This window comes from Rhineura floridana, chromosome 11, assembly GCF_030035675.1.
Source record: "Rhineura floridana isolate rRhiFlo1 chromosome 11, rRhiFlo1.hap2, whole genome shotgun sequence".
Taxonomy (NCBI): Eukaryota; Metazoa; Chordata; class Lepidosauria; order Squamata; family Rhineuridae; genus Rhineura; species Rhineura floridana.
The window spans coordinates 3,829,284-3,853,554 of record NC_084490.1 but is presented as its reverse complement, the minus strand read 5'-3'; the positions used below and the strand labels follow the sequence as shown (position 1 = coordinate 3,853,554).

At 42.6% G+C, this 24,271-nt stretch overlaps 1 protein-coding gene and 1 long non-coding RNA gene across 6 annotated transcripts in view; one reads left to right on the top strand and one right to left on the bottom strand.

Annotated features, from left to right (window-relative positions):
- CHD3 (chromodomain helicase DNA binding protein 3) overlaps positions 1-10,849 on the bottom strand; it is a 92,376-nt gene extending 81,527 nt beyond the window's left edge. Inside the window, exon 1 of the mRNA XM_061589795.1 lies at positions 9,752-10,849. Coding sequence (XP_061445779.1) covers positions 9,752-9,956 — 205 coding nt within the window. The 5' untranslated portion in view covers positions 9,957-10,849. The remainder of the gene's footprint in view (positions 1-9,751) is intronic.
- On the top strand, positions 9,209-20,058 carry LOC133366563 (uncharacterized). 5 transcript variants are annotated; one of them, XR_009758444.1, is made up of 5 exons: positions 9,209-9,386; positions 11,633-11,813; positions 12,854-12,923; positions 18,487-18,657; positions 19,327-20,058. It is a non-coding gene; the product is annotated as an uncharacterized LOC133366563 (long non-coding RNA). The 5 variants fall into 5 exon arrangements; XR_009758446.1 differs by having other exon boundaries at positions 9,210-9,386; positions 11,633-11,809; positions 18,515-18,657; XR_009758443.1 differs by having other exon boundaries at positions 9,211-9,386; positions 11,633-11,809.
- Positions 20,059-24,271: the final 4,213 nt, after the last annotated feature.

The window sequence follows — 24,271 nt, the reverse complement described above, 5'->3', positions numbered from 1 at the left end:
ATTCTAAAGTTTCGGTTTCAAATTCCCACTGCAGTTACAAAAAGCTGCAAAAAGATTGGAAGAAACTTTGCCAACTTCATAAATTTTCACCCATTCACAATCTTGAATTTGGCTAGCTGATGGTAGATAGTCTGATGCAGAAATACTTTTAATTCAACTTGCTATATATTCCCACCACTTGGGTTGAAATGACCACATTTCCCTCAGCCAAATCCAGAGTCAAAAGTACAAAGTTGGACCATGAATCTGATAACTTAATTCAAACAGAAACTTGACGGCTTCTAGAACTGGAAATTCCCTCTGACTACGACCTTGGGAGACCAGGGTTCAAATCCCCACACAGCCATGAAGCTCACTGGGTGACCTTGGGCCAGTCACTGCCTCTCAGCCTCATGAAAACCCTATTCATAGGGTCGCCATAAATCGGAATCGAAGGCAGTATATTTATATATATGTACATTTTGTTAATACAATAAAAACCTGTTTTGTTAATCACAATTATGTTCATATATATATAATTTTCTAACATAAAACTAGAACAATAAATAACCTAAGTACAATGTTAACTTTTGAATCTATATGACAAACACATGGAATCAAATGTAATAACCACTCATCGTTCCTGCCTCATTTTCTTCACTACCAAGCTATGTTAATAATTCTCTCTAGAAAGGTCTCTGAGAATCTGGCAGACACACTCCAATCACTCCCTTATTTACATAAGATAGGAATGGGTACCAAATCTCTATAAACCTGTCTTCTTTGCTCATTCCATTGGCCAGCTGGACCTGATCAGTGAGGCACTCACATAAGGCCAGATTCCATACCTGTGTATAGCAGCCCTGTAACATGTAGCTTGACCTGGTTTTCTGGTGCCTTGCCATCTCCATGAGTACAGCTGCCAATATGTGCATGACTACCTCCTGATGAAGGAAACGAGGCTCCTTGTGTACAGAGAGCAGTGCCAGTCATGGATCCGGAACAATCACTTGTGGGATAATGTCAGATATGACCCCAAACACCTTTGGCCAAAAGTCCTGCATCAGAGGACAGTCCCACCACAGATCCTCCCCCCCCAAAAAAATGAAATGAAAAGAAAAACCATCTTACATTAACAGCCTCTTCAATAGCTGTTTATGTGCCTCAGCCACACTGGTGTGAAGTATCATCTGTGCACCTGCTTTAGCATCAACTCTCCATCTCTGTCCTGAGGTTGTGCAGAGAGGTTTTCTTATCCACATTCTCTCCCACTTGTCTTCTGGAATTATGATACCCAAATCCATCCTTCACACTGATTTTGGCTACTCAAATCACCATTCAACTCAGATATTAGCAAGCTGTAGGTCCGAGAGCAGGGGTAGCCAACATGGTGCCTCAGCTATTGTTGGATTACTGCTCCCATCAGCCCCAGCCAGCATGGCCAATGCTCAGGGATTATGAGAGTTGTAGCCCAACATCTGGAAGACCCCACACTGACTACCCCTGCCCTAGAGATAGCAACCTTCAAGTCATCCTTCTTGCTCAGGTACATGCTTTCATATACCATCACAGACCTCATTCCCACTTCCTAGTATCCTCTTTGTGAACTCCACCTGATATAAATGAAACCAGGTAACTCTCCTCCGCCTTGCATTCTTTCCATTAGTCTATGTTCTGAGAGCAGTTGCCCCAACTTCAAATAGATCTCGACTCAGCCTTCAGTAACCTGGTGTTCCCCAGATGCTGTTGGACTAAAACTCCCATCAACTCCAGCTAGCTGTCTAAGCCAATGCATGCCTCTTGCATTCCATTTTGAATAATGACCATATTTGTCCTTGTGCCTAAATCTTGGATGAGCCAAAAATATCAATGAGCCACTGCATCATTAATCATAGACTTAAAAAGGCATATTCATTTATTTATCATTGGACCAGTCCCTTAAGATAATATTAACAGGAGATTTAGATCTCTCTTTTCAGATAAGCTTGAGGTTAAGATGATTGTCTGCTATCTTACATGCTGGTTTTTATTGAGAAATTTTTAATCTTAAAAATAGCACCTATATTGGAGGTCACTGTTTCGTAGGGTCGCCATAAGTCATAATCGACATGAAGGCACATAACAACAACAAACTGAGATAATATTATATTAATTTTAGCTGGTTGACCAAATGAAATAATCTGTTTAAGGCAAGGCAGACGCTTTAGAGTGCAGGTGGGTAGTCATATTGTGAATATTCCCCCACATTTTTTTAAGCACTGCCCTGCATGTAATAAATTAGTGCAGGGCCTGATGTGCTAATTTGCCACATACAAGGAGAATCACACAGGAAGGCATTCAGAAATGTAACTGCCCACTTACAGTTAGAAGTAGTAAAATCCAAAACTAACATCTCATGCTCTTAATGTGTAAAACAGCTCTAGGCCACCCAGTAAACTTCACAACTGAGCAGGACTCTGAACCAGTGTCCCCCATGTTCATCACACCACACTGGCCCCTATCTAATAATACATTGTTGTAAGAACCAGTGACTTGAGCTCCATGAAATAACCTACAGTCTAGACCAGCCTTTCCCAACTAGTGGGCCACCAGATGTTGGACCACAATTCCCATCTTTCCTGACCGTTGGCAATGCTGGCTGAGGCTGATGGGAGTTGGTCTAGAAGTATCACAGAGACTATAATATGGAGTTGCAGTTTTTCATTTCACATTCAGATTTAGCCAACATTACTTTTCAAGGCTCCTTGCAACCACCATCAAACATCACTGGCCCTCTCCAACTCCCCAACTGCTGTAGTTAGATGGCTTCATTGGATTTGGCCAAGTTAGCCTAGAACATTTCCTGATATTTTTAGAATCTGAGCAATGAATGAGTTCCAATCCAGACAGGGGAACGTCATCAAGAGCACAGCCAGCACACACACACATATATACACACACAGAGTGAGAGATTGGCTTCCAACTTACTACACAGAGCCAGGAGTCACTGCCACCCAATGTCCATTGAGTGACCTACAATGCAATGTGTTGTCAGGTTCTCAAGTCCTAGCCCCTCTTTGCTCATTTCCCATCACACACACACCCATGAGCCACAGGACACAAACTACTGTATAAATCACAGCTGGCACTAATTGGCTCACTGCGCCAGCAGCTCTGCTGAGAGGTCGCAGGCTAAACGGGGCTGCAGGAAGCTAAACTGCCCTCTTGTGCCCCTGCAGGGGGGGTTCCTCCAGGTCAAAGATTAAACATACTGACTACAGAGAAAGCCAGCATGCGTGGGAATAGGACAGCATCCACCCTTTGTGAGTAAACAGAGAACCTGCGTTTTTCTCTTTAAACATGGTACAAATCCAATCCCTTTCTACCAACCCACCCGGCAGCAGAATTTTATATCCACAATGCAGGCCAGCCAGATCTTCCTCGCTCATGCCAGCCCAGCCTCCATTTAAAACAGTGCCAAACTGAAAATAGCCATGGGGTTGCTCCGAGAGCTAAATCCGGCCTGTGGGGAAACAATCACATACAAATGTTGGCATTGTCAGCTCAATCCCACCTTCCCAGTTCAGATCTGCCCCCCACCCCCTCAACCATCTGAGATCAGCCAATTCATACAATGCAGGCACTCGCCTGCCAGATTTCAAAGACAATCCAGTGACTGGTCGAGTATTCAAACTGCAATCTAAAAATACCTATCTTCCCCAGCAGACCTCCTCATTTTAATGTCTCAGATTAAAACCAGGTGCAAAAGCAGATCTAGATGTAACCAACCAAGAAGAAGCTGACTTTTCACTACAGGCAGCATTTCAAAAGGGGTTGCTGGCATAGGGTGTGCATTACAACATAACCATTGCCCGCACTGAGTCAACCAAGCACTTTTTGTGTTGTTTTAAATCTTGCAAATAAAGCCAAAATCCCCATCACTTTCAAAAGCTTCCCCCACCCCCACCTCAGTTAACAAATGCTGTTAAGATTAATGGATGCTGGTGCAATAGCCACCATTTAGGCGCCCTTCTTCTGCCTCCCATTCCTCCCTCCTTTTCTCTGCTTGCTACATTTTGCATCTGGCAGAATCCTAGCTCCTTCTGACAATACAACATTTATCTCGGAATCCTTCAAGCTGATTCACCTTGTTGCATTTCCCTCATACAACACCGCCTTCCTTCCGCTTCTGATGGGATGGAATTGACAAATACAAGGGGGGGAAATACATCAGGATAGGCTTATCAGACACCCCCTCCCTCGCAACACTGGTCAATTTCTAATCTATCTATCAATCTTTTTTTCCTCCTACTTCTTCCACGCATTCTTTCCCCCTTCCACCCCCCTTTCCTAATCATAATATTGGCACACATGCGCAGAAGAATCTTATATTTGGCAGGCAATCAACTAGAATTTTCCACACACGTGATATTTCTACTCCCTACCTTGAAAATATATATTATATAAGGCTAACAAAGGATCTGGAAAGGAAATGGGAGGGGGGTAAGGAATGTAGATGTGTAGCCATAACTACAAATTACAGAAGACTCACCCTGCTTAGAATTGCCATCTCTTTCACGACAAACGGTATTTATGTATTTCAATTTAATACAAAAAAAATGGATGGCCAATTTGGAAAGAAAAAAAGAACAGTCCCTTTTATCTGTGTCAGTTAATGGAGGAGAATAACAGCCATTTCCATTAGTGAGAAATCTTAATCAGCAGGGCAAAAACAGTCATGCGGAGATGGGGGGTGGCAGGGGGAAAATAGCATGTTCAGTGAGATGGGGAAATATTTATGAGCACGGCTCAGTTCTGCTATGTGTCCACCAAAAGTGATGCTGGACTAATAGACAGGTTTTTCTAAACTGTCATTTCTCAAGAGTTGGACATAGTAGGAAAGAAACAAGAATGAAACAATCACATTTTCAGAAATAGCTTGACAACTGGCTGTCATCTTCAGCCAGTGGCTGAAAACAGGATGGTTGTCTTCCAGCCAGTTACACTGCTACAAATCTAGACTAGAAGGGCACCAGCTGGCAAGAAGCACTGCTGGCACACACAACTGACAGATCTGTGCTCCTATGAAGTCGGATGAGGTCAGGGCACTGAAACATTCAGGAAGAAGAACCAGGTTAGCTTCAAGAATTATCAGAATATGGAATCTCTGTGGGTAAAAAAACAAGTGTTCCAAGTAGCCTGCATGTGGAACCACATGAAATTTAAGGAGATGTTTTTCTGCCTTTTTTCCCCTAACATGCTGGTACTGACTCTCTGGTGTTCTCCAGAACCTCTCCTTGCATTGGTGGACTGCCTGGTGCTTGCCAACCAGATTGTCTTTTTCTCCATCCACAGCTTTGCCCTGTTGCCTTTGCCCTGTGCTCTTGGTTAACACTGGTCTTTTTTCTGCCCCCAGCAGCCTCCAAGAGCCAATATATACTAATTTTCTTTGTGCAGAGTCCATTCCTGATTACAGCATGGTCTTCTTCATTTCCAGCTCTGCTCCTGAGCTGCAATCTCTGGGCAGTGCCTTTCCTTCTTTCCTGTATTCCCCCACCTGCTGCTCTTTCTTGTGCAACTGTACAAGCAATGCTCATTTCATGGAGCCAATACTTAATTAAAGCATTGTTAAGTACAACTTTTTGGCAAGTCAACTGGACTGAGATCCCAGTTGTCCCTCTATGGACCTGATAACTGATATTAACATCACTGGAACCACAAGACCCCTATTAATATGGGTAAGTGACCAGAAACCTTGCTGCTTGGTGGGATGAGACTCCTTGCCCCCAACATAATCTATGGAAGAAGCACATGTTGCAGCTATAGTAGGGCCAAACACATGCAAAACATGGTGCATTCACTTTAGCACAAACATTTCACCTCTTAGCTGACAATTTGCTGAGACATGCCAAAACACCACAAACAACATTTATTTATTTATTTATTTATTTATTTTGTTTCATTTATAGACCGCCCATAGCGAGTGGCTCTCTGGGCGGTGTACAAAAAGGTTAAAATACAAAATATCAACAATAAAATCAGACAACAAACAATAAACACAAGCAGCAACTAAAGAAAAAAATAAAAAATAAAAAATTTAAATTATAACAAACGCTTAAAATGCCTGGGAGCATAGCCAGGTCTTAACCTGGCGCCGAAAAGATAGAAGCGTAGGCGCCAGGCGTACTTCACATTTAGGTATTTCTAATCTTCTTGGGCTAAAGAGGAAAAGCTTGAAGTTTCATGGAGCGACATGGAACTAAATGGTATCATTCAGCAGTTGGAATACTCAGGCTGAGCCTGAGACATCTGAGCTCAAAGCCCACCTAAAAACACTTTGATCAATGAATGGAATGATCTAAAGGAAATACAGGATAACATAGTGAGAACATCACAAAACCCACAACACTCAGATTCCACCCACAGCCAAACATGGGGAGAAACAGATAAAAGCCATCTTTGTCATGTTCCACACATCGTGGGAGAGACTGATCTGCTACTTTCCCATTGCAGAGATCATAAAGACTGATCTCCTAGTGCATTTGCAGAGTTGTGCAAAGTGTAAACAACTAAAAACAAAATAGCTCACCATAACTAGTGGCTCAAAAGGTTCCTCCCACAGGAAATAGCAGCACTATCTACTTTAGAAGATTTTTATCCATAGGCACTTTTGTTCTGGAGTTCCATCATTGCATGAAAGCTTCACTCTGGTTTTCAGCCTAGTAAATTAGCACTCACACATATTGCAGATGAAAATATCACAGGCAACATGGATAGGTCACACTGCCTCAAGCAGGACTGGTTTGTGGTCAAATAACTACTGCAAAAAAAAAAAATGCTTCTGACCTGCTGAGGGACCTCCACTTGAATACAGTTTCCCAAGAACAAAAGTAGCTGTTCCACAGTCTGGGAAGATACATGCTGTCCATTATCCAACCACGGAATAGGGGGAGCTCGCCTTCCCCAAGAAAACAGAATTGCAGTATTCTCTTTTTATTTTTTTTATGAGAAATTATTTTACATGTAGACCCTAGCTTTTCATGCCAACTCAAGACAGGTAACAATAATTTATTAAGTAACAGGAACTGTTATTGGAGGGCCCACAATTTAATTAAATCAAAGAAAGTTTGATCGTTAGCACTCTTTCTTCAAGGATCGCATTGCCCATTTTACTAACCCTCTGAAGAGCCACTGTAGGACACTAAGTTTTTCTTAGTGCTACAAGGAGCATTTTCTCAGCCACAATGTGGGAAAGGTCCATTACCCTGTGAGATAATCACATAAAGTGTTTAGAAACTTAATAGCGTGCCCATATCTGTCCCACACATACACTGATGCATGCTTCTGCACTATGGCTCTAGCCACATTAGAATATACCAATGACTGAAGGACACATGGTGGCACATTTGTGAACTACCTATGCCCAATAAAACAAGGGACTGCCACAGTCTGTCAGTGTCAGTAGAACTGCCATTGCAGATACATGAAACACTTCCTGCGGAAGTTATCACAGCATAATAAATTGGCTGTCCAAACTCTGTGTGACAGAAAGCCATTTTGCTTCTCCCTTTACTTACAATGCTCTAATATTTAAACCAGAAGCAAGCAAACAAATCTACCTTGTTGATGCACATCTACCAGTAAAGTATCATCTGTAAATTCTCTGATATACTTAGCAATAAGGAACAAGAGGACCAGGAAGTCACTGATAATTGTGGGGGAGAGAGTATCAGTTTCGGTAGGACATAACATTGTAAAGGTTTTTAATGTTTAAGTATCTCTTGCTAGCCAATCTGTGGGCAAAGCACACTATCTAAATGTGACTTTGCAAGTCTGTCCAGGCCTTTAAAAGTGCCAGAGGAATTTTCTCCATGTTGGTTTTTTTTATTTTTGCTTTTTTGGAGCTAGACTCTTGACATCACCCGTTTGGCCCTAAAGCTACTCAACTTGCAATTAAACACACAATCCTGAATGTGCAGACATGCCTAAAGGTCCAAGTGCCCTTCCTGCCAGATACCAACTCTCCTCACACGAACTGGGCCTTACTATCTGCTGTGTATGTGTATTGCGTGTGTTGCTCTCCCTTTTTAATTAACTTTCTTAAGACTGGACAGCTGCAGGCAGGGTCTGTTTTTTTAATTGATTTTTGTAAAGCACTTAGATGTAGGGGCTGTATAATTCTTATTCCTGATTCTGAGAAATCAAAAGGCAACAAACCGCTCATCCACACCCAGAATCCAGAGACTCTTTCCCACAAGGAGCTATCCATTACCACCAATCAGTGGGCCAGTAAAACTAGGAACAGTTGGCACCTATCAACGAAACCTCAACCTTCTTCCAGAACTCGAGCTGGTAGATCTGGTGTCATAAATCTTCTTCCCAAGGATCTTTATGATTTACCAATCCAAGAGGCCTCCTACTGTGCCACCACAAAAAGGCTCCTGCCGCTCTCATCATTCTGACACCATGAGACTTCTGCTCCCTTCCAGCCTGCTGCCCTGCTGTCAGGCAGCCCTCTGCTCCTGTCAAAATGGGCATATGGCCACCAAGTAGCCAGCTGTTCCCATCACCTCTAGGGCACACTTTCCTGCTATATGTGCCTCACCTCACATTCGCAACTCCAAATCACCAGGTGCCTCCCCCCCCACACAATTCCCACCAAACCCAACAGGCCCATTTTCCCCAAATGCATCACCCATGCACTGCCTGCCTGCGCCAGGCTTATTATCCCTTCCCGCCAACCCTGTCCCCAAAGAATAAACACTCTGCGTCTGCCCAAAGCAGGCCTTGGCACAACTTTTTCAGGCTCAACCCCAAGGTGATGGGTGAATTTGGGGCTTAGCCCCTCACCAGGATAGGCACTCTTCCATTCTCCAGGGAGGGTGCCCACTACTCCTAAAGAAGAATGGGCACAAAGTGTGGGGTGAGGTAACCTAGCAGGACTTTAGAAGGAATAAATGGGAGTCGTCGTCGTCTCTGTTTATTTATTTAATTGGTGGGACTGTGGACGAATGGATGCGCTTGCGATACTTGCCGCCGCCGTCCCCCCCCCCGGTGGAAAAGTCAAGCAGGGAGAGGCTGTTTACAAATAGACCGCCCCTCCCCCCCAGTCGCGCAAACTGGGACGTTAAATTGGGGGAGGGGACCTTCCCAACAACTTTTATAAAATAGTTGACAAATAAATAAATAACAACAACAGGGAAGGGCGATTTGAAACAATTCCCCACGCCGCCTACGCCGCCCCCCCTCCCCTGTTTTCTCTCCCTCGGAGAAGCCGAGCCATGTGAGGCAGATTGGGAACTCTCGGGCGCTCCAGACGAGCTTCCCAAGCCGTTTGGCCGGCGACGTGTGTGGGGGGAGGGGCGGTTGGCTCGGACGGGCCCCCCTCGGAAGGTTCCCAAAGCCGCCGGGCGGGCAGCTCGCGCGGGGTGAGGCTCCTGCTGCTGCTTTTCTTTTTTTTAAGCACAGCGAGGGCAACGAGGTGGCGGTGGGCAGGGGAAGGCTTAGGGGAGAGGCTAAAGAGCGGGGTGGAACTCTGGGTCCCTCAACATTCCAAAGCCGGTGGGCAGCGCGCGCGGCGGAGCCCGGGGACTGGGGTAGGTGGGTGGGTGGCGCGAGGAGGGCGGCGGCGGCGGCGGCTTGGAACTCCTGGCCCCTCGGCGTTCGAAAGCCGTTGGTTGTTTACAAACAACCTCCCTCCCCCCCCCCGTTGCAGGCGGCGGTCAGATTTTAGCGCCAGATCCTCTGAGGGGCAAATGAAGGGGTGGCGAGGGGGGGAGGGGTTGTTGTTTACCTGGAGGCGCCTCAGTCCCTTCAGCTGCTGTTGGCGTGGATGCTGTTGGTGTCAGTGGAACAGCGGGCGGGAATATGTCGCCTGGGCTGTTGTCCCTTGCTCCTTCTTCCTCCTCCTCTTCCTCCTCTTCGTCTTCATCCCCCTCCACCTCAGACACCACCATCTCCTCCTCCTCTTCCTCGTCCTCCCTCAGAGGGGAAGCCATGGTGGTGCTGGAGGAGGGGGGTGGGGGAACAAGGAGAAAAGCAGAAGGGGGGGCAACCCCCTTCCCTCCCTCTCTCTCACACACACACAAACACACAAAAAAAGCTCTCCCCCCTTCAAATCTTCTCAGTTTAAAGGAAAAAAGGAAAAAAGTCCCATAAATGAAAAGAACTCTCCTTCTTTACAACTTTGTCCTTCCATGAAATGTTCCCTCGACCCCATTAAAAAAGAAATTAAGGGGGGGAGTAAAGATATATTTAAATTCTGAGGGAGTTCAGGATAATATTTTCCACAAGAGCAAGAAACAAAAATGGCCGCCCTTAAATTATTTTTAAAACAGACCCCCCCCAGGAGGTTAAAAAATATATATGTCCCCCCTATATATATAAAAAAAACAAAATGGCTGGCTTAATTTTAACCCCCTCTTCGTTAGGGTTAAAAAAGATCTCCCCCCTTTCAAAAAAATCAGTTTCAATTTTTTAAAAAAACCCATGCAAGAAAAACAAAATGATAACAAAGATAAAAGGCTTTTTCTTCTTGCTGTTATATTTTCTTTTCAATCTCCAGATCTGTGATCATGAACAATATTTAGACATTCCTGGCACTGGGGGGAAACTGACAAGATTTCTGCATAAAACAAAGATGGCTGCTCTAAATTATTTCTTTTTTTCTTATGCTCTCCCCCCCTCCCTCAATAAAAATATTTTTTACAGGGAGGGGGAAGAGAGAGAGAAAAGGTTGGATTAATCAGTACTCATGCTCAGTTATGACATCAGCATAAAATTGTTAAAGGTTAACTAGTTCCATACTAGTAGGACCATGACTTTTCTGTGTGTCTGTGTCTGCTTTACTAGCACAAGAAAAGAAAGAAGAGGGGTGTGTGTTTTTCTCTACCCCCCCCCCGTTTTTTTCTTCTTTAACTTTAAATACTTTAGAAGGGAGTGGTTTATTTCTCTCCTTTTCCTCTAGGGCAAGAAAGGAAGAAGAAGAAACAACCATTGATTACTGCAATTCATTAAAAGATTTTATCCACACTTACATAAGTAGATTTTGCTGTTTTTCCAGATGAGTTTGCTTTTTTTTAAAAAAAAAAGTTTTTTTGCAAACTTTTGTATAGAAAGCTTAATAAACATATTGCTAACTCATTTTTTTAAATGCAGAATCTTGCCTATTATGTTTGCCCCAAAGGTATAAATCAATTATTAAAATGTAGTTTTACCAAATACCTTTTATCACAAAGGGTTTTTTTCCCTCACAAAACTGTTAGGGAATGCTTTTAAACCTGATTTTGGAAATAATTACGGCCACAATCCAGCAGTGAGTTATACACACTGAAGTCACACTAAAGTAATTGCCTTCCAGATTGTGGCTCTAACTTTTTGCCCCTGTTTTATAAATGGAAAAAGGATGCACCACTGAAGGGAAATGGGGAAACATTTTATAACTTAGAATGCCTGTCACATTTTATTTTTGGACAAGCGTTGTGTATCTAGATATTTCTTTTGAGTTTAAGACTTAAAATACAATTTTGAAAAAGTTATCTTTCCTTTTATTTGTGGTCACAGTCTCAAACCCTGTAATAGGAATAGGTTCCAAAACCAGAGGAAGCTTTAAAGGAGTCAGGTTTTTATTTTTTTAAAACAGATTATTCTGATAATCTCTTACTTTACTTTGTAGCTTTTATGTTTGAGTAAATTGGACTGCCCTGCCTGCATATTTGATTGCAAAATCTAGCTCTGCATGGGACATATGACAAGATACCCCACAAGAAAGGTGGAAGTGGAAGTGCATTTAAGTTTAGAAGGAACATAATAAATGTAGGCTGAAGCTACACTGAAACTGCAGTCACAACAGGTAGGTAAGTCCCAAGTGAAATGTAAGTTTGCATCTCAGTGCTTTTTTTTGTGCGTGAAGAAACTCATGGGTATGGAGGACTGGCACTTTTTCTTTTTCTTTGGCTGCCCAGGACAACCATTTTGTGATGGCCTGTCATAACTTTATCAAGGTATGAGTACCTGCACCTCATTTTTACCAAAACTCCCCAATGTTGCACCTTACATGGATTCTAGTTCAGAAGCTAGTACCTATGAAAGGAAGTTAAAGCTACTGAAGTATCTTCAGCATGTAATATTCTTGGGCCCAAAGTGTTTATCAAGGGACTGATCCTGCAAAGTGTAATATTTTTCTCACTCGAGTAATTCCATCTGCATTAGGGAAAGTGTACAAATAAAAAAATGTGTTTGTGGGGACAACTGAATAACTGCTTCTGCCCATTGGATCTGATGGATTTTTTTAAAAATTGGATATATTTTTCCCAGCAAAATTTTGGTTGATCTGGCAGTTTAAAAGATTTAGTGGAATTTAATTTTATTCCTACACTTTACTGTAACATTACAGAAGCATAATGCTCACTTAACTTTTAAAATCCCTGTTTCTGAAATAACCACTATTGGTTTCACATATCCCACATTTTTGTGAGACAACCTATGCTGATATTAAAACATATTATTTCATCATCATATTTTTATTTTTACAAGCAATTTGGGGGATTCTGGAACCCACCTCCAAATAAAAAAGCAAAATGTTCAGATTTAAATCCTATTGCTGGATAAAGGTCTCACCAAAGTATTGTGTAAAAACAAGGCCCACAGACTTTCCCAGATAATTCTGATTCTCACTGTATACAAATACCCCCGAAATACGTGTCTGGTAAAAGAAGATTCACCCTTACTTTCAAAATGCTCTAACTTTATTGACATTGAACTTGGATCACAGGTGAAATCCCTGTTTCCAGACATATGTATAAAACTGATCTAGGCATGGTAGCAAAGTTGATCAACCACCTAATTAATTCTGAGGAGAATAATTTGCAGATTTTCTTCTATCTATATTTTGTAGGAAGTAAAAATGGCATGAAATGGCACTTGAAAGAAAGTCACACTGATCTCACAGCGGAGCTTCTTTTCATGTAAGCATGTTTGAAATAATGCACTATCATATCTGAATCACTCCCAGTGAAGACAGTGGTATTGGGGTCAGCAGTTCACTTATTTTATATTATTGGTGGTGGGGGTAACCTTTCTTGTATGGGAAGAAATGGAGGACAAGCCCAGCTATGAAAAGACGGCTGCTCTTCAGTGAAAGTGTTCAACCTAAGCCTAAGCTTATCCCCCTACAGACTCGTTATAAGTGTCCACAGAGGACTAACTGTGCCTGCAGGAGACACAGTTTGCCAAGTGGATGTTATCCCCCATGTGGCTTTTATATTTAACACAACACCCTCTGAAGCCCTCCAGGAAATTGGGCGCCAATCCCATTCACTCATGTTGAAACATTTCCCTGGCAGTGCTGGAAGCCAATGCTCCAGGAAGAGCTTTGGAGGTTTCATGCTATCAAATTATTTTACTTTAAAATGCCATTTCCCATTCACATACAGTGCATTTCTGTTCCTGGTGGAAAGGAGAATGATTTAAGGGAGTACACAGCAGCATCTGAATTTAAACTTGGAATTTCACTACTTCAAAGCAGTATATTACCCACCAATTAAAATAAAGCAATGAGAACAAAACACAAATTTTCCAAACAAGGGAAAACTCCTTTTGAATCTTGACCTTGGATGTTTGTGGCTCAGTCCTCCTTGCTCAAGGGAACAGCATGAAAAGAGGAAAACATCCTTTCCCTTCTGTCTCTTGCCTGCCTTTGATGTTTCTTCACAGTGCAGTTAAGTGTCAGGAATCCCATCAAGGAACCTACAGCATGATACTAATAAGGGAAATGTAGCATTTATTTCAACAGTTCACCCCCCAACTGCATCTTGTCTTTCAAGAGGGTCAAAGATATGTTGCTCATTACCCCACAAACCTTTTCCCTCAAGGGAACTGCTGCTGTTTGGCTTGGGGGTGGAAAAAAAATCTTTCAAGGCCTTTTCCCTGCTGGTTACAATGTGACTGAAATACACACATACACACACAATTTCTCTGAGAGGCTACAGAAACATGGGAATTACACACTTTGATAGAGAAAATCAGAGTGCAGATGGCATCTGTCACAAATTGCTGCCCTGGGCTCCTGCTGGGAGGAAGGGTGGGATATAAATCAAACAATAAATAAATAAATTCTTCCCATGACCTCAAGCAGTTTATTGACACCTTCCAGCATTCAGAAAACATGAAAAAACTCTCCCACCTCTTGGCAAAATCATCAAGTGTCATAAGACTTGGGCCAAAATTATAATTGATTTGGAGGAGATTTGTTTTTTTCTAACCTGCATCAATCTGCGACTGGCCCTAGTAATTTTGGCTCACTAGGAAACAAGAAACACTAGAGGATTTCCAGGTCAGAGGTCACATCTCCAGTGCCTCCTTAAATCACAGCTGTATCAGTGTATCTTCCTCCATCGTGAGGCAATGGGCGGTGGGCAGTTTGAGCCATTTGTTTTAAATTGCACCAGATAAAAGGGTAGCCAGTTTGATATACATGATAAGTTCATAAGAACCTACAATGGATTGGCTGTAAGGGTAGCCTTTGTGTTCATCTGCAATCAAGGATTCAGAGTATGGCCTACAGAGCAGAAAGGGATCACGGCATGGTATAGCAGCCCTGCCTACTACTGTTGCCTGCTATTTTCTTCATGGAGCCAATCATTTTATTTATTTACTACATTTATGTCCCACATTTCCTCCAAGGAGCTCGAGGTCAGCATACATGGTTCTCCCCCTTTTAGCCTCACAATAACCGCATAGAGGTAGATTAGAGTGAGAAGTGGTGACTGGCTAAAGGTCATCAAAGCAAGGCTATTGATGGCTGAGCAAGGATTTGAACTTAGTCTCTCCAGTCATAGGTCAGCACTCTAACCACTATGCCACACAGGCTCGTTTTCCACATCAGACCACAGAAGTTTCAACAGTGGCAATCATGAGTGCTGACCATTTGGTGGCAAAGATATCAAGCACAGGGTAGAGAATTCAACACCAGTGTTTAAACATGGAATGGTTTATAGGAGACAAAGGAGGAGCAAGTCATAGGCACATGGGTTCCACAAGGATGAATTTGGGGAGGGAGGAGGCCAGTGTTCACAAGCAATCCTTTGATTTATTTACATATTTATATCCTGCCTTTAAAAAAGACCCCCAAGGAATATAACAAATGTCAGTAAAAACATTACTAATAAAATATTCCCATTCATGTTTACTCAGAAATAAGCCCTGGACTTACTGCCAGGGAAGTTTTGTTTGTTTACTTACAGATTTTTATTGATCTCTTCAGGCAAACAAGGCTCTGACAGATGACTGAAAAAAATGGGGGGAAAGGCAGTCCCTGTCCTAGACTGACAATCTAAAGAGACACAACACAAACTGAAAATGGAGCCTAGTGGGGTTCAAGTTCTTTTTTTTTTTTTTTTTTTTTCCAATAATTTTTATTCAGATTTTCATAAAACATACAAGACGAAATCATAAAACATTCAAAGACAAAAAACAAAATCAAAAATAGTTAAACAAAAAGAAAAAAAAGAAGAAAAAAAACAAAAATAAAAAATAAAGAGTAAAATATTGACTTCCCATTTGTCAAAGATCAAATCAGTTATAAGTCTATAATATATAACAATCCTGTCTCTTAAGTCATATTATAAAATCACTTTCCTCCAGTAGTTATCTTACTTAATCATCAAATCTCATAAACATTACTTTATTCTTTCCACAAAAAGTCAAAGAGAGGTTTCAATTCTTTAAGAAATATATCTATCAATTTTTTTTTCCAGATAAGCATATCGATTAATCCATCTCATTACTAATTATGATAATCTTATTGTCATAACCATAGTCAAAATAAACATTTCAATTAATCCATCACATCAGAATCTGTTAGGTTCAGTAATTTCAGTAGCCATTGTTCTATTATCCCTATTAGTTCCATTTTCCATCTTCCATCTTCAGTAGTCTTGTTAAGTCCAGTAATTTCAGTATCCAATCTTCCATTATCAGTATTCCATAATAATCTTGCTGTCAAAGCCATAGTCATATAGTAAGAGTCTGATGGGAATTACCTCTATCCCAAATATTTTCTTGCCATCCATTCTGAATAGGTTGCTGAAATACTGCTGTAAAATCATATCTCTGTTCTTTTTTTCAAAATACACTGGGTCATCTCTTGAAAGTTTTTCCATTGTCACATGGCTGCAGTTAATTCCATAGATTTTCTCTATATTGGGCTCCATCACATCATTCCAGTCCAGAAGATTATCCATGCCATTGATAACTTTATCTCTAGAATCTTCATTAATTTCTTCAGAGATAACATTGAGTTCCAAACAATAGATTTTATTTCTAAAGTCCATAGACTCCAAATCTTGTTCCTGTTCCACGTTTGTTCCAATCTCCGGGATCTCCTCTCTCACAGGGACCCCTGTTCCAGTCTCCAGGGTCTCCTCTCTCACAGGGACCCCTGTTCCAGTCTCCAGGGTCTCCTCTCTCACAAGGACCCCTATGTCTTTAATCTCCTGTGTCTCCAAACAATAGATTTTGTTTCTAAAGTCCATAGACTCCAAATCTTTTTCCTGTTCCACGTTTGTTCCAATCTCCAGGGTCACCTCTCTCACAGGGACCCCTATATCTTTAATCTCCTGCTTCATTTTACTCAATTCAATTTTCAGCTCCTTACAACCCTGTCGCAGGTTTTGTTTCGTTATCTCAATCTCATCCATTATTTTCTGAAACATAGTTATTTCCAGATTCTCAGCCACTTTCTTAATTGCCATTTTAAAAGAAAAATATAGGAAAACCACTTCTTATTTCAGCAACAATTGGGTTAATACTCCAAACTTGGTGACATCACAGTATAAACAGAGCAGACAGCCTTATCTCTCCATGCTTAAGTAAACAAAATGCAGTTCCCAGGATCGAAACAATTAATGGCGGTCGTCAGGAAACAGATTCGTCAAAATAAAATAGACCAAAAAGAGAGTAGTCTCAGACAATATAATATTCTTCAAAATAAAAATCTGGAATAGAAATCCCTCTTCTGTGTATATCTTTAGAATGCAAATCCAGGACAGCTTTTTGCAACAAAAACAGAGATAAGCTATTAATTAGTGAGTAGCAGAGAGAAGTTATGGCTCCCCAGTGAGATGTCAAAAACCGATCAATCTGGCAAATCTCTTTTAAACAGCAACAATTTAAGTCAAGTAAAAGAAAAATATAGAAAGAAGGGTGCTTGCCTGTTAGTGCGTTCTCTCTTAGAAGATAAGATGAACGTTCGCTTTATCAGATAGAGCTTGTTGTTGAAAATCCGTCCCACCTTCGTCGGCTGGACCTCGTCCCATAAATTAATGAGATCTGGTCGTCCCAACAAAAATAGGCTTTGAGGTTAATCTCTTCGTTTCTCCCTACCCGGGAGAAGTTTAATCAGTCAAAAAAAAAAAAATCTGACTGATATATCTGAATAAGCTTCTTTTGAGGCAGGAGCCCGTCTCAAAAGCAGGCACAGGCTAAGTCACCCTTCCCGGAAGTTCCTGGGGTTCAAGTTCTTAACTGCAAGTTCTTCTAATGACCAGCTGGGATGGAAAAGTTCTAGGAGATCAGGAGTCAACTTGGATGGCTTTAAAAGAAGATTAGACTAATTCATGGACAATCATAAGGCTATCAGTAGCCACTAGCCAGGATGGCTATGCTCTGCCTCCACAGTCAGAAACAGCATGCTTCTGAACACCAGTTGCTGGAAACCACAGGAGGGGAGAGTGCTCTTATACCCAGGTCCTACTTATGGGCTTTCCATAGATACCTGGGTTGGCCACTGTGAGGATGCTGGACTAGATGGGCCATAGGCCTGATCCCGCAGGGTTCTTAATTTGCTGGTCTCCCAAATGTGCTGATGGGTCCCTTGCCTCCTGTGGCAGCCTGCTGTAAAGGTTACAGTTGATAGAGGGAGGAGCCTGGCTTCTCAGCAGAGCTGCTGGTGGTATAGATAGCAACCTTCACCAACCTGGTGTGCTCCAGATGTTTCGGACAACAACTTACCTGACCTCCATGCTGACCGAAGCTAATGCGAGTTCTAGTCCAAAATATCTGGAGGGCACCATGGTGGTGAAAGCTGCAGTATAGGATTGCAGCCTAAGAGCTGTAGCAGTTAAACAGCAGTTAAAATCTACCAGGAAATAATTACCCTGCAGTGCCAAATGCTCTATGGAAGAGTCCACACCTTTACAATGCAGCAGAAGAGTTGCAGAGATGGAACCAAATGAGCCTCTTTCAGCAGGGAATTCCACAATTGGGGGCGAGAACCACAACCTACTGGGGGGGGGACAGCACTGCAGCACAGAAGAAAAAGGAGAAACAGGTCACAGGCTTAGAGCAACTGAGCTTTCTTGGCTGGGTGTACAGGACTTCCTTTCATAGATGGGGGATAGCAAATCCATTTGTTCCATATACAAGTCAAAGTCTCCCTGAGGACTTGGAACCTGCCAGTACCACCCCACAAGATAACCGTTGACCTTCAAGTCTCATTCCGTAATTGACACTTAGAAAACCCCTCACAAGAGGGGTTTTGCTTTCCCTTCCGCTGCAGCTGCCAGGGACAGCAACCATCCAGGGAGAGAGGGGACAGCTGGCCTGATGTGGGAGCCTGGGGCCCTGTTGGCATTACATGGGGGTAGCCAGATGCCCATTATCTCTCCCACAGCTGAGAGAAGAATTTGATGCCAGAAGAAGGTATGTTCCCAGTGGGGAGACTGCAAATGCTGACACATTAGACAGGCATGCCAGGATTATAGAAAACTGCCTTACACTGAGGCAAGCCATTGGCCCATCTAGCTTACTCCTGCCTACACGAGGGGTGGCTAACCTCTGGCCTCCAGATGTTGCTGGCCTCCAACTCCCATCAGTTCCAGTCAGCGTGGCCAATGACCCTGAAGATCTTTGGCATATGGCCCTTTGGCTGCTTGGCCCTGTGGACTGCAAAGCCCAATAGGGACATTTCCACTTCAGCACAGCAGCTCCTGGCATTCCCCCCCCCAAAAAACCCCTTTACCCATATAAAGGGTGCCATCAGGAAGCAAGATGGATGCTGAAGAGGATCAGGAGAGCTGTAGGTGTAGCTACCAGGAGAACAAAAGGCAGCCAGAGACTGGCAAGGACAGAGCAAGCCATCTCTCAGTCCCACCCAAAGATTGCTACCCTGAGAAGTTCCTGTATTGGAGCTGATAGGACTCCAGAGATGCTTACAGGACTCGAGCCTGAATCAAACATTTATTTCCTAGCATTTGCATCTCTGGGGGCTTATGGAGAGCACCTGGTCTGGGATGTATCTTCCTTGACTCACAGTACTGATGCTCCAGACATGCCAGTTTGTTTATTATGGTTTTTTTGTTTTTGGCATAGGCACATGTGCATGCAGGATTTTGAAGGTTACAGGGGGCAAGGCTGGATCATCAGCAACCGTATAAGAGCAGTGGAAAAGAGGTACAAGAACACTCAGCAAACCTGATGCGGGCCGCTCACAAAGTGCCTTTAGGGAAACACAGCTGGAGTTCTGAGGCAATACTGGTGTGATGCTATGCAAAATCCTCAGTTTCCTTCCTGTTCTTCCTCTGTCGTCCTCTCCCAGCTCCCACCTGACAATCATCCTGCTTTGCAAATCCTTTTAATATATCCAACATATTCTAAATGATACAATTAGCATCCCATCTCTTAATTTTTTAAAAAGTATACGTATTTAGGAGAGAGCTTGTCCAAAAGGGACACCCCAAAATACTCTTTTCCTTGTACTCTGTGCCATTTATATGTTCAATGTTATTTTCTTACAGTAAGGGGGGCAGTTGCTTTGTTTTAATGTCCCTCTGGTTGTATGTAATTGTATATCCATCTATCTGGATTTGCAAGATCCCATTTCATGGTTTCTAAGTGTAATTAATTGTTATGAATGTCTTGAGGTAGCAACAAGAGAAAGGCTTCTGCAAACACACTACTAGAATTTAATCAGTCTTTGGAAGGTTGGAGATCTCAAAAATGTTTTGTTATTGTTATGTGCCTTCAAATCGGCTATGACTTATGGCAACCCTATGAATCAGCGACCTCCAATAGCATCTGTTATAAACCACCCTGTTCAGATTGTGTAAGTTCAGGTGTGTAGCTTTCTTTATGGAATCAATTCATGTTTGGCCTTCCTCTTTTTCTACTCCCTTCTGTTTTTCCCCGCATTATTGTCTTCTCTAGTGAATCATGTCTTCTCATTATGTGTCCAAAGTATGATGACCTCAGTTTCATCATGTTAGCTTCTAGTGACAGTTCTGGTTTAATTTGTTCTACCACCCAATTATTTGTCTTTTTCGCAGTCCATGGTATGCGCAAAACTCTCCTCCAACACTACATTTCAAAGGAGTTGATTTTCCTCTTATCCGCTTTTTTCACTGTCCAACTTTCACATCCATCGTATAGTAGAAAGTAGCTGAACATGGGAAGAGCCTGCTGGATCAGGAGGCCAAAGGGGCCCATCTAGCCCAGCATCCTGTTCTCACAGTGGCCAACCAGATGCCCATTACAGGAAGGCCAGCAAGCCGGACCTAAGCACAAGAGCACTCTCCCTCCACCCCTGTGGTTTCCAACAACTGTATTCTGAAGCTTGCTGCCTCCAACCGTAGAGGCAAGAGCATAGCCATTGTGGATAGTAGCCAGTTATAGCCTTATCCTTCATGAATGAAGCTGCACCGATAACAGTAAGACTTGCCTCTGCAGAATGTGTTTATGGTTAGTGTGTTTAATGTGTTTGGAACACACTTTAAGTTATGTGCATTTTAAATTACTCTGCTTCAGTATGAAGAGAGCCAGTGTGGTGTAGTGGTTAAGGTGTTGGACTATGACCCGGGAGACCAGGGTTCGAATCCCCACATAGCCATGAAGCTCACCAGGTGACCTTGGGCCAGTCATTGCCTCTCAGCCTCATGACCAATTCATAGGGTTGCCATAAGTCGGAATCAACTTGAAGGCAGTACATTTACATTTTTTCAATATGAAAATCTGTAAGGAAATAATTCCTTTTTGTGCTGTGTAACTATGGGAATCGTCTGTGGTTCTTCAGTTTCTGGTAGGCCTCCAACACTGAGCAAGTCTGAACATAACATTTCCAAATATCTGGGACTCAATAGGATGCCCCCTTAAAAGTTAACAGGCGGACTTTGATTAGTCAGTAGCTTCCCCCGAGTTCTGTCATGTTCTTCTAAAGCAAGATACGCACACGCACACTCTGCCTCTCTCAAAGCACCACCACTCTGCCTACAGACACAGGTCAGCACACAGGGAGCCCAGCTGTTACTTGCTGAAAGAGAAACACCCACCAAAGCAATTATCACACAAGTACACTCACTGGAGAGGTTATACCTCACTACAGGGTTCCTTGATCCCCAGAGTCTAGCCTGACTCTGCTCTAAGCACTTCTTTTTCTTCTGCACTGGGTATCCCCACAGCATGAGCCACAGATGTCCCTACCTCATATTCCGCTACTGGTGTTTGATATTTCCTTTTCTCTCTGTGTGTGTTCCATCCAGACCTCAACAATTAGCTAAGCACTATTTCTGATTAGCAACCTCTATGCAGCAAGCTTGAACAGCAAAAGCACACAGAGGTGTTCACAGTGGTTGCTCCTAAGAAATCTGACTCCTTCAGAGGTCTGACAGAATGTACTTCAGAAGCAACATAATGCCCTTCTTGCTGGAAGAAGCACTTAGGGGACCTGGATGAGCTGGGAATTCCTTTAGCAGTTAAGTTAAAGTTAAGTTCTGTATTTTAACAGCTGAAAAACCTTTTTTTTAAAATTCCTTGATGGTTGGAGGACTGAGCACTTTTAAAATCAAAATAAATGATTGTGATGGTTGGTTTACTCTTAAATTCGTACTAGAATACCAAAGACTGGATAATGAAGACTAATGAAGACAAAAGAAAAGAAACACAAACTATACTGCTTGGTAGCAATTATGGATGTGTCTGAAAAACCAGAATCTTAATTGGGAGATGGGTCACTGGGTTCCCGACTCCTTTATCAAAAAAAAGTGGACATTTTGGGAGGGGGAACACTTTTCCACTAGCACATCTGAACATACAGATTTATCTTCTCTACAAATACAGGTTCCTTTTGTATCTGCAGGATGACAAAGCAGATTTTTGCTGCAACCTTAAACACTAAACAGTGAGTTCCACTGAATCCAATGGGACTCACCTCTGAGTGAACATGCATAAGGTTGTGCTGTCTGCATAATACTTGCGAGTTCAAAGGATGTAACCAGATTTAGTACTGATAATTAGGTATTTCCCCACCTCAACATAACAAATTATTTGACTGAAAAAGAGAGTACTTTCAGATGTGTGGGAGGGAAGAATGTTGGCCATTTCCCACAACAAATGCAGCACTATGATATAAGACAGTGGACTCGTAATTCGTCTCCATTCTGTACAATATTAAAGGTACTGACTCTACAATCTGTGCTTTATTTATTACTTTTATCAAACCATCCTCAAAGGAGCTCAGGGTGGCTTACATAGTTCCTCCCCTACAACCTTCTCAACAACGCTGTGAAGTAGGTTAGGCTGAAAAATACAACTGACCCAATGCCAAAGTGAACTTCATGGCTGAGCTGGGATTTTCAACTAGGTCTCCATTGCCAGAAAAATGTAACCTGAGTAGCAAAGTTTGAATTTTGATATCAAAAAGGTGGGTTGGGGAGGTTCTTGCCCCAAATGAAAAAAGGGCAGCAACAGTCAGGGTCGGTGCTATCATTAGGCCAACTAGGCAGCCACCTAGGGCGCAGACCTCAAAGGGGTGCAGTACTGACCTTTGAGGGGCACAGTTTTATACAGATCAGTTTTTTTAACCCTTGGAAAAAATGCAACTAAAATAAATTTAGCAGTTTCAAGTTTTGTGCTTTTCATTTTTTCTACAAGACATCTCTTTTTGAAAATTGAAGTTAGCAATTTGGGGGGGGGTGCAAGTATTTAGCCTTGCCTAGGGCGCAAAAAAGCCCGGCACTGGCACTGGCACCAGTACTTCTCCCAATGGTTATGACCCTGCAGAATAACAAACCGCTGAATTTAAGGGTCGCTATTCTTTATTTAAAACCATTTCAAGAGTTGCTGTAGCAGCCTCAAAATGGCTGCTTGATGAGCAACTGCCGACGCCTAGTGGCTACAGTGATGAACTGCTTATTAATTATAAGGCCCATAGGGTGTACACAGTCACACATTTGTGAACGTTTTCAGGAATCAGTTCCTCTCACAAATTGGAAATATTCATGTTTGGTGTATCTTCATTTCCAGCAAACACCACAATCTTAATAAGTGGGGCTACCGGCCAGGGATGCCCACATACAGGCCTCATACTGGTATTTTTTGTTCCTTTTTCTCCCACAAGATCAGCAGGTTTGTTTTGCAGTAAAGGCTTTAATTATTCTATAAAGATATATCAACCCCGTTAATTACAAGAAAAGCAAATGCCTCCTAACTGGAACATGTTTCCCCAAAATACAGATTTCTTGTCTCGCGTCCGGTGGGGAATTTCACCAGTGCCATTTTCTGTCTCCGTTTCTGTCTCTTCTCAGTTCCCAAGTCCAAGGTGGGTTGAGAAGAAATGCCTTCATGATTGATGCAGGACAAACAAGTGCTGTCTCTTTGCACCTGTGACAGACACGGAATCTGGGGACATTTTTCTGATTGAAAAATACATGTGCTGCAGCTCTCACAATTCATTGGGGAAGGGCTGTAGCTCATGGCAGCAGGGCTGTGGAGTCGGTACACCAAACCTTTGACTCCGACTCCTCTGTTTTTCTACTGTCCGACTCCACCCAAAATTGCTTCCAACTCCACAGCCCTGGAAAGGGCTGTAAATGTCTTTTTAAACTGGAAGCTCTCGTAGGAGCATTTTTATCGCTGCCTGAATATGCGCTGATCTTGGCATCACAGCATTTGTCTTCATCTGGGTCCTGTGTCATACACTGACACACAAAATGTTTTCCATCCGGAGTTATGGTGAAATGCTCAAATACAGCTGACTTCATGGGAAGCTGCTTTGACATTGTGAATTTATATATTTTTTTAAATTGTCAATCAAAATTTATTTTAAAGCTGGAGTTGGTACATTTCTACCGGCTCCGACTCCACCCAAAATAGCTTCTGACTCCGACTCCATAGCCCTGCATGGCAGAGCATCTGCCGTGCACGCAGAAGGTCCCAAGTTCAATCCCTGGCATTTCCAGGTAGGCCTGGGAGAGATCCCCTGCCTGGGAGAGCCTCTGCCAGTCAGCGTACGTAGACAATACTGAGCTAGATGGACCAATGGGTG